Raw genomic sequence first — 11242 nt, forward strand, 5'->3', positions numbered from 1 at the left:
ATGTGCGTTCATGTTCAAACAGTAAATATAACAATATATTGATTGGGCGGATTTTTGTGTAATGTGGCGGTTTTTATCAGATTTTTGGGATGGAAAACCATGACTCTATCTGGCAACACTGGTAAGTCTCAGTGGTCTGTTACTGGCAGAGCTCTTTACAGGGCTCTGGTTACTGGTGAAGATCAGCAGCTGGAACAGTTGTCCACGCAAGCCTACGTGTAAGGTAACAGGTTACACTTTATATGGCTTGCCATACACTCGTTATTATCGTTGTGACGAATCAGGAGCAGCGGGTTACCTCAGGCCGAAGGATAACATCTGAACTTTGGTCCAGTACATCTTCCATCATCCAGCGAACGGCTCATACACAACAGACTGACGTCGGAGCGTAGAAGAAGAAGAAGAAGAAGAAGAAGAAGACGACGAAGAAGAAGAAGAAGAGGCGGGCACGGCAGGAGCTATGGCGAGATATTCAAGCAGACACATCTGTGCTCTGTCTGCGACCACTTGAACTTCCACAGAACATTTAGCCGGTCAGTCAAGTCAACATTCACCTCTTTACCCCTTTAAATCCAACCTGAGGCCAGGATTAACACGGTTAGATTGTTTTTTAAACTACTTATGTTATAGCTAACTGTTCTGACCAGCTAACTAGGCTAAGTTATCGTAGCACCTGTTTGGTCCCTGTAGTAACTTGCTCCTGTTGTTTTAGGAAACCACAACATGCCAATAAGTTAGCTCGTAGCTAGTTCCCAGTTAGCTCAGGTAACTTTCCAGACCAGGATGTTTGTGTCCCAGTTGAATGTACTTGTTTTCGTTTTAAACAGTGGTACATTGCTAGGTTTCTAAAGCAGTCGGGTCAATTAACTCTTAAAAAATAGCTTCTGACATTTTCTATAGTTCAAAATCCTTAACCTATTTAAAGCATCTCCGTTGGTAAGTTTACTTTGCTTGCAGTATAATTTAATAAGGAATTAATGTCCGTTTTTATTTAAAATAAAATGTAAATGACTGTTGTTAATGAGTCCCCGAGGCTCAATGGAACTAACCTGTGTAAATAAAGGTTGAATAAATATTTGTTCAGGGCATCATAATTCTCACAATTATTATATTACTTTCACACAGCTAGTACTGTAGGTATTTTCTGATATGGTCTCTTTAAAACGGACTGCTTTTTAAATTTACAGTATTTTCAAAAGCAGGAAATTCTTAATAAGGCAACATAACCACAACAACTGTTAAATCGTTTCATCAGGACCAGTTACTTTAAGGGAGAAACGTCTCGTCTTCCATCCAGAAGACTTCATCAGTCTGCGGCCTGCCAACCAGATCTGTCCCATAAGTAGCCTTCATTGCTGTGTTTCAAGCCAACCTCCTGTTGGAATCTCAGAAGCAGCTTTTAACACATGCAAAAGGACCCATCTGCCCAAAACGATCAGTCATCACGATTAACAATCAAATGTTTTAGGCCGACTGGTCCAGATGAAATGATTTAACAGTTTTTTTGTTATCTACCTGGATGATTGAGCTTACAAACCTTTTTCTTTATAAGGCACTGAATAACTAAAGTTGCAGTGTAATGTTTTCAGGTGACACATACTTTAAATTGCACCAGAAGTTGGCCGTAATGGCAGCATGCAGGTTTGAGCTTTTGCTTTATCGGGAGTGTCATATTTTTCCATTAAAATATCAAGAAATTGTTAATTGTATATGGATAGATGCCCTGATTGGTGAGATCGCGAAGAAGACTCAGTATTACATGCTACCACACATGATTACAAATCATTAGGCAAAAATGACCCTTGGAACTGAGGCTTGCCAGGTTAAAGCAGAAAAACTATGAGCAACATCTGAGTTCTGCACATTTTGTGTCAGGTATGATAATATTTCTTTTATAAGTGCCTTTTATACAAGGTACACCACATAGGCCTAGTAGGCCAACGTACTTTGCTTACCTTGCCTTTACCAGGCACTTGTCACTAAACTGTGTGTGCTGTTTCTCTGATTCACCCGCAACACATCTGCCTGTAACACCACACATTACAGATCATCAGCGGTATGAGGACTTGGTGAAATCACCATGTAGTTAACAATGTCTGGGTAGGTCACTGCCGGCAGATCCTTCTCATCTACAAATCGTTTACCAAGCGTGTATGGGTCAGAGCCACCAATTATTAGCAGTTTTTCTAAATAGTGCTCTTTTGCTGCAAGCCCAAGATCATCTACCTAATTTTTACCATCTTCTGCCTTCCTTGCAGATGTGTTGCTCCCAGGTAACTTAGCTTCAGTTAAGCATAATTTGTTTTCAGTGTGAGTATCTCCATAATGATGGGCTTTCTGGTGTTCTGCTACTTTTTATGTTTGTTCAGCAGGTCTATACATGGAAATAGTTTTACCAGAGAACATTTTGATGCATTTAACAATGATGCCTTTATTTTTCATGTTTCAAATAAATCTGTTTGATACAATCCTTTCTCTAAAGTTTTGCTTCCTTTTGTTCAGATTGGTTATTGCTCCAGATGGATTGGGATACTTCAGATCACAATGGTGATGGTCCAGCAGTCTTAATGGATGACTCCTCTTATGTATCTGAATCTCGTCAAATAAGGCCAAGAACAAGCGGAATTTCAGAGCGTGAATTCACCTGCCACTGTTGCTACGACATTTTGGTCAACCCCACCACTTTGACCTGCGGCCACAACGTCTGCCGCCACTGTCTGGCTCTGTGGTGGGAGTCCTCGCGCAAGAATGAATGCCCAGAGTGCCGTGAGAAGTGGGAAGGCTTCCCTAAAATCAACATATCAATGAGGTAATATGCTCACAGTTACACTGGTTTTCCTCTAGGTTTCAACAAAAAACAGAAATGTGCAAATAACAACAATGGTAGAAACGTCTAAATAAAGAAAACGAAAATGACAGATTGAATCAAATATTCTTTGCCAGAATTTTAAACATAAACATATGCTTGCATCGTTTTTACACACCCAATTTTGTGTTGCTACTCAAAATTCAGTTCAATTCAGATAACGCCGAGTCACAACAGAAGTCATCTCAGGGCACTGAACAGAAACATTCACATACACACAAAAGCTAAAAGTGATCAAAGGAAGGAAGCCAGCAGACTTCGTCACGGTCTCCACTCCTGAGCGAGCACAAAGGCGACAGTGGAAAGGAAAAACTCCCTTTTAACAGGAAGAAACCTTCATCAGGATGAGCAGCCATCTGCTTCGACCGGCTGGGGTTTGAGAGGAACAGGAAGGAGAGACAAACGAACACAGAACGTCAGGTCCAGGTGCAGGTGCACCCCCATTGGAAGAATGCCACAAAAACACTGAGGTTTTAATCTCCAGCACAAGTTCTTGCTAACAATTATTTTTTGTTATGTTTCTTAAGAAGAAACAGTTATTCTGGTTTGTGTTTCAAAGTTAACGGATCAAAACTACAAAAAGTTTGACTCATTCGTTAAGTCAGCAGGGTTTGGAGGATGATCATATATTTAGTTACTGGTGAGCTTTCAGTTTAAAATTTAAAGGAAACATGAAAAAAGTAAAACACTTCAGACTATAATTTGGGTACACTCGGGTGAAGGAAAAAAAACCCATGAATGACCATGAATGTATTTGTTAATGAGAGGCAGACTGATGGTTGTTTAGTGATAAGACGCATGTGATTGGGTGATAGAACACAAAGCTGATAAGATCCAATCAGGTCAGAGATATGGATGTCTGTGTCATTGTTACACAAGTCCTCTGGTTTACAGCAAAACTCTCCAATTGGAGTTTGTTCTACAAAAAAAAAAATCTGCTCTCACTTTAAGACTGTGATGCAAATGAGAATGAAAGGTCAGGCTTTATAGAAAAATTTTATTTTTTATGTAGTGCATGTGGATAAGTCCAATACTGTTGAAAAGCTGTATACATCATTAAGTGTAGCACCAACTATAAATATAAATTTGTTCAGTTTTTTCTCGTTTAGCCAGTTAATGTGTGTTAGGGTTCATCAGTCTGGGATGAGGAAGCCTGCAGTCTGATCTGTGTACAGTTTGAAACAAGAGCAAACGTTTCTGTCTCTGTGCTTGAACAGGGTTTGTTTCAGCGATTGCTCAAAACTCAAGTGTCTTTTGGGACCCTTGAAAGTTGTCTTAAACGTTCTTTCAGAGTGCTACAAAAGGTTTTAGCATTGGGTTCTAGAGTTTGAGACAGGTTTCAAAATGGAGTTGGACTATTGGTTTCTGAAGTGTGCATTTTGAAAATGCGTGGAAACTTAATGAATTACCGTGCACTGTAAACCTCACAAAACATAAAAACGGCACAAGTTAGCTGTAATACCTACCGGTATCTGTTTGTGGTTGGACGTTGCCCCAGAAAAACAAGGGCACAACCAGTGTCATTACTACTTTTTGGCATGTGGTTTGGTTTTACAGTTTAATTAAAATAACTTGTACCGTATTATTCGGACTATAAGGCGCACTTAAAATCCTTTCATTTTTCTCAAAAATCAACAGTGAGCCTTGTAATCCGGTGTGCCTTATGTATGAAAGCAGACCCGTTCATTGATAATGCGCTTTATAATCCGAAAAATACGGTAATTACCTGTATTTAATTATTATTATTTCGTTTTTGTTTTTTAGAGATGCAATTGAAATCCATTTCAGCGAAGTTATTCAGCGGAGGAAAGCAGAAATCCAAACAAACCACCCAGTTGCTCGCAGCCTGTTGGCATTTCAAAGGTAACTTTTTCTCCAAGTAAAATCCTTTGAGGTTTCAGAAATACTTTTTAACCTTTATGTTACTTTGTCGACATGTTTGAACCGTAGCGGCTCACTTACTGCAGGAAAATCTCGTTTTGGTCTTCTTTTAAGCTGAGGACACGAGTCTCACAGTTTGTTATTAAACATATTTTCTCATCTTTTTAGGAAATATTTCCAGATTGTTTTTTTTTCTTGCAGTTGTTATTTCAGCCCCATTACCGCTTACTTTTGCGAATTGCTCCGTGTCTGATCCGTTTTGACATGTTTTTTGTTTTATTTTGTAAATCAAAGGAGCTGACGTTTGGCAAAACACTTCATCTTCATCTTGGCTCTTCTTAGGTATGGTGACAACTTGGGTAGGTCCAAGAAAAGACAGTGCAAAGGAGCAGGAGCCTTCTTCTCTGGAGTCCTGACTGCACTCACGTGTGTGGCTGTAAGTACGACGACGGGAAATAAATGTGTTTTGAAGAAGTCAGAATTGTAATAGATTCATACATTTGCTAAAAGCATGACTCGAGGCTGTTGCGTGCTGCTGTTCCACAGTAGCAGATGCAATGAAAAGGCTATCATGTCTGTGGCTCAAAAGGTCAGTTTTCCCCACTCTGTCAAAAGAACATGTTTATTTTGTCCATGTGGCTCTTGGGAGCAATGTCACTGTGGGGCTTGCAACGTGGCAGTAAATTCAGGTTTGTGTAGGTTTAACTGTTCGCTGTTGGTTGCATGTAAATGAATGACATCACTCCAAATATCGTACTCCCAAGGTGATCGTTTTATCTTGTCAGAGAGCTCAGCCTTGACCTGTGTGCCGAGCATCAATTTGATATTTTGGGCTCTTTGTTTGACTTCATCCACAATATTTGCACAGAAAGGTAACATTCCTGACAAGTTCTGGTGTTTGCATGCAAAGGTTGGGCACTGTATTACTGTAACACTGCCCAATCCTGACATGACAATAACAGAAAGCATCATTAATATGTATGATAGTTTCAAACATATGGAGTACGGGGGTGCATCACCTTCATTAATCAATTAATCTTGTGTTTCAGTGTGATAGCAAAGTGTTTGCATTATCAGAAAAGGTGATAAAAGCGTTAAATGAATAAACAATGAACTGTTTAGGAACGTCTGGAGACAAAAAAAGCCCCCCCCCCCCCCACTGAATAATTCAACAGGAGCAAAGCAGCTGAATGAAAAGTCAGGGAAATCACAGCTAAGACGTTCCGTCATCTGCCACGTTCATCAGGAAACAACAATCATGAAATTACAAACGTCAAGTTACGACTGGAGTCAACAAATGAGACTTAACACAGAAACTGTTTTTAAAATGCTAAATATTTAACACGTTTGCTTGTAAGTTTTTAATATGTATCAAAGCAACAAAAAAAAAGTTAAGATGGATAAAGAAAATAAACTAATTTATTTCTTAAATCTATTTTGTCTGTACAAATACATCTGTTTCTAAATGACAGATATTTAGTTTTATATAGCCTTTAACAACATGAGACCTGCTATTGTTTCAATAAAAGTTACTTTTAGTTTTTGTTGTGCTTTAATCAAAACAACAAACCTAAAATCATTTTCAGTTACTACTGGTTGTACTTAAAAAAAAATACTGGTATTCAAATCAGCCAAAACACAACGCAAGAAAAACTAATTAATAACAATAAAGGGCATTTTCTATTGAAGTTTGTTTAGTGAGTTATCAGGGTGTCATTGCGCAAGACTGATAATCTACAATGTTTGTACTTTATATGTATTTCTCTCATTTTAAGTTGTTTTACAGTGACTTGTTAAAGTATTAGTGAACAAAAGCTGGCTTTGCTGAAAAAGTCACTATTTCCTGTGCTCGGCTTGCAGTAACTTGAATGGAAAAAAAGGTGTTTTATTTGTTGATTCATGAAAAATAAAAAATATATATACCGACAGGAAACGGTTTCTAAATGTTACATGGTATTTACTGCTACTTATTGTCCAGGAATTGGAGCTGTTGAACATTTTGATTGTTCTTGTTTTCATGAATACTGCTGAAGATGCCACAGTTTATCTGTTTCTACTAAATGTTGAGCAACACTTCGCTGTGATCTCACGCTCTGAACCATTGTTCTGTCCCTGTAACGTTTGCATGTTTCCAGGTGGTGGTGCTGGTCTATCACTGGGGCAGTGGAGTCCTGGAACAGCCTGACCTGTTGATCAGTAAACCTGTAGTTCACTGGACACCAGCAGAGGTCGTGTCATGGCTGGAGGACCTGGGTCCGTGGACCGAGCCCTACAGAAAACCTTTCCAGCAGGAGAATGTTAACGGGAGGTAGATGCGTTGTTTTTAATGTCCTGCATGTAATACCTGCAAATTTTCTATGTCCTGCATGTAATTCCTGTTGTTTTTACGCTCCAGGCTGCTGTTGATGCTGGGGGACGAAGAGCTTTTGAAATCTCCTTTTAACATTGAGAATCAGACTCACAGACAAGTTGTCGTGGCTGAACTGGAGAAAGTTAAAATCCTGGGAGTCAAATCTCCGCAGAACCTCTGGGAATACAAAGTAAGCAGCGTGGATCTGTGACGCACGCGTGTGATGATTTTGGTCCTGAGCGAAGTGTCCGTGTTATTTTTTTAGCATTTGTTGAAATCAATTTGAATCAAGTCTGTTCCACAGAAGTGTTGAATAAACTCTTAAATTCTTTTAAGGATGTACAATTCTCTACAGTTACGGTTTTAAGCTATAATTTCTGGCTTGAACATTTGTTGTACTTTTTAAAATCCAATTTAAAACACTTAAAAGGCTGTTGAGGAATGCTGCATTTGTCTTTGTTTCCAGGCAGCTAATGCGGGGAAGTCTCTGTTCCTGCTGTACGGACTGAAACGCTCCCCTCGTCTCACCATATTTTATTTATTTTTATTTGATTACTCTGAGACTTTTCTTCCCTTCCTGCACACCTGCTGTCCAGCCAGCACGCACATCGACCAGTCCGTGGAGAGCAGATATCTCTTCCCACAGGTGACGCTTTGAGTGATCTTGTATTGGCTAACTCATTGGTTTCAACCCTTGAAGGGTGTAGCCACTGTCAAAACAATTTAATGACAAATGAAAAATCAGAATCCTAACTTTCACCTAGGAAAAGGTAATAAAAAGCCAAAACGAAATGTTTTCCAAACGCTAACATTAAACAAAAGTGTTTTAGCTTGTTATGCTGCAGTTTCCAAATATGTCTAATAACGTGGAAAAAATATATAAATAAGTCGCTTTGCCGCATTAGTCGCATCTATTATGCGTCACCGCTGACCACCTGGAAATGTGGGCTGGTGTTGTGCCAACAATCGATTGGCTGCCAAATGGCGGGAGCGTGCAGGGGAGGGCTTTAACAAGATTAACACTTAAAAACAATTATTAGTGTGCTCTAAATTATAGTAAAGCTGTATCTCAGGTTAACTTTTCCTTAATAAATGCACTTTAATGGTCAAATCAGCTGCATTTCAAAAATCGATTTGTGGCTGCGGGAGCGTGCAGAAGGAGGACTCACTGCACTTATTCGAAATTTAACAAATAAACCACCTAAAAATAATTGTTTGCTTGACATAGTAAAGGTGTGTCTCAGTTGAACTTTTCCCTAATAAATGCACTCTGACGGTCAAATCAGCTGAATTTCGCCTGGGTGGCGCAGTGAAATGCAGCTGATTTGACATTTGCTCCAGGAGTTCCAGAGCAAGATGAAAGTGGCTTGTATGGCAAGCCAAGTGTCTCATTAAAAGCCACTTTTGCCTATTAATGAGCCACTTGGCTTGCCACATTAATCGATCACCCTCTAGTGGCTGAAAATGGTAGTGTTCAATATTTTCCATGTCAGAATGAATGAAATCGTCAGATCGGTCAAAAATTGTGTTATAAATATGGGGGAAAAACATACGTAAGTCACTTCTCAAGTCGCAGGGCATGCTAATTTATGCAAAAAGGTGCGACTTATACAGCGAAAAGTACGGTAGTTGTACCAAAACATTTCTGTGCAGGCCTTCTGTTCAGCACTCGCACACACTGAATGAATGCAGCATTTTAACATGCTGAGCAGTGCAGGAAACTAAATTTAACTCTGAGTTTCTATGTACAACAAAGTACAACAACGTGCTCCACATAACAATGACTTAAAATGGGCGTACCGTTGAACAAAGCTGTATGCTAGTGTTGTTTGTTCACATTGAAATATATGCTGGAGAATATTCTCAGTCATCCAGGACTTGGTAAATAATAATAATAAAAAAGTTTAAAACAAAACAACTGGACTTTATTTTGTAGCTGAAGATGTTTTGCTTCTCATCTGAGGAGTTTTCTCAGTTCAAAGAATGGAGAGTGGAGTTTGAGTTGAGGAGTGAGAGGGCAATCTGCATGTGAATCCAGCTTACAGAACACCTCAACTTATAGCTCACACTCCACGCTCTCCAGTCTTTGACTTGAGAAAGCTCCTTGGATGAGAAGCGAAACAACTTCAGCTGCAAAATAAAGTCCAGTTGTTTTGTTTAAACCTTCATTTTTTTGGACATTGAAATTAAGCTCTCGTTTAATAAAACATTACCTGAATGTAAACATTACAGGTACGGGGCGGGAACAATTCCCTGGCTGACCATTCAGACAAACAACATAAAATCATGCGACTGTTCTCAAACTTTCAGTAACGTGTTTAAAACACGTTAAAAATAGCTAAACCTTTCATCTTAAAGTTGTCATTTTAGCTAGAGACATGCCGAGCCTATCCTTTTATGAGCTAAGTAGAAGCTACAGTTATCCAGGACTGGTTTAAAATTTCTGCTGCTGCTCTCACAGATGATGGGTGATCATCCAGGCCTACAGAGAGTTACTTAACGCTAACTGCTGCATCACACCGGACTAGAATATGCAAGGCCATATGAACAGACACATCTGGCAGAGCAACTCGAGACTGTTTGGAAGGAAAGCAGAAAAACCAGGAGGCGTTGTTTCAGTCACAACACAGAGCCAGAACAGCTGGTGGTACAGACGTTCTTATCTGCCTTTCCAAAAGCATGCAGAGTTTTGACATTAAACCTGATGTATGTACCAAACAGTGGCCTCTGCTTAACACAGAAAGCACAAGATCTGACCGTTGTTTTTGCAGAACGTTCAGGACTAGCAGCAGGCTGTGTGTTCATATGTAACATCAACTTGATCGGTATACCAAGTGCTTCATGTCGGAGAGAAACCATAGCGACTTCGAGCCACAAAATAAAGCCGCTGCCGGCTGAGTAGGTTTTGCTTTGTGACGCGTCTCCAATGAGCCATGCTCAGTCCAACCTGTGTTTTGTGCATTTATTTTAAAACTAACACGGTGAATTTTTGCCATCCATCAAACAGCGCCTGTATTGATTTACATTGTATGACTGAAAAATGACTAAAGATGTTGATCAAAAAAAGTGACGATCAAAGGGTGAGGGTCAACAGAAAAGTTTACAAAAAACCTATTAACCCAGCACTTGATAGACAAATCTGAACATTTTTTGCCACCATAAGTTAAACAACACAAACATTCTCTTTTGGCTCTTACAGGAACTATGAACTGTAAGTAAGTAACACTTTATTTATATAGCGCTTCTCAAGATAAAAAATCACAAAGTGCATCGACAAACAAAATTTAAAAAGTGCACAAAACAAATTTAAGCAAAGGCAGATTTAAAAAGATGAGTTTTTAAGCTGACCTTTAAAAGAAGCCACTGAGTCCACTGATCGAAGAGTTTGAGGAAGGGAGTTCCAGAGTCTTGGAGCCACAGAAGAAAAGGCTCTGTCTCCTTTATCCTGATGCATGCTCAATAATCCAGGTAGAAAAATCCAAAAAAGTTCAATCTGGTCCTCTGGACATTCAAAAAAGCAAAAAACAAAACAAAGCAAAAAAAATGTAGAAACGTTTCGTCTCTCATCCAAGAGACTTCCTCAGTCTGAGGTGCTGTATTCAGCTCAGTCTCTTAAATAGCACCTTCTTAGAGTGGATCAACCAGTTTGCTGCTGATAACCAAAACCAGCTGATCACATGCTCAAGAAGGACCATCAGCCTAACAATGGATCATTAGCACACTGATGGCTGTTTACTACTCACAGAGGGTTGAGTGATGCAATCACAGCATTGTAAGAGGGGGACAGTTGAACCCGGAGGCCTCCACCCCTGTTTAATGATGGACGATTTCTTTTCACAAAGATGGCCTCCTTTACTCCTCTCTCAAACCATCGTTCCTCTCTGTCCAGGATGTGAACATCTTCATCCTTGAAAGAGTGACCGCTGGCCTGGAGATGAGTGTAGACCGCAGAATCCTGGCCTGATGATGTTGATCTTCTGTGCTGGGCCATCCTTTTGGCCAGTGGCTGTTTTGTTTCCCCGATGTAAGACTGATCACAGCCCTCCTGACACTGAACAGCATACACAACATTACTCTGTTTGTGCCGGGGGACTGGATCTTTGGGATGAACCAGTCTTTGCCGTAATGTATTTTGGGGTTTAAAA

At 39.7% G+C, this 11242-nt stretch overlaps 1 protein-coding gene across 1 annotated transcript in view; it reads left to right on the top strand.

Annotated features, from left to right (window-relative positions):
- The first annotated feature begins 126 nt into the window (after positions 1–126).
- LOC119422964 (bifunctional apoptosis regulator) overlaps positions 127–11242 on the top strand; it is a 13719-nt gene continuing 2603 nt past the window's right edge. Inside the window, exons 1-7 of the mRNA XM_037690374.1 lie at positions 127–533; positions 2503–2809; positions 4631–4729; positions 5090–5183; positions 6883–7055; positions 7143–7287; positions 7564–7743. Coding sequence (XP_037546302.1) covers positions 2520–2809; positions 4631–4729; positions 5090–5183; positions 6883–7055; positions 7143–7287; positions 7564–7743 — 981 coding nt within the window. The 5' untranslated portion in view covers positions 127–533; positions 2503–2519. The remainder of the gene's footprint in view (positions 534–2502; positions 2810–4630; positions 4730–5089; positions 5184–6882; positions 7056–7142; positions 7288–7563; positions 7744–11242) is intronic.

This window comes from Nematolebias whitei, chromosome 16 (genome assembly GCF_014905685.2).
Source record: "Nematolebias whitei isolate Nwh7 chromosome 16, NemWhi1, whole genome shotgun sequence".
NCBI classification, from domain to species: Eukaryota; Metazoa; Chordata; class Actinopteri; order Cyprinodontiformes; family Rivulidae; genus Nematolebias; species Nematolebias whitei.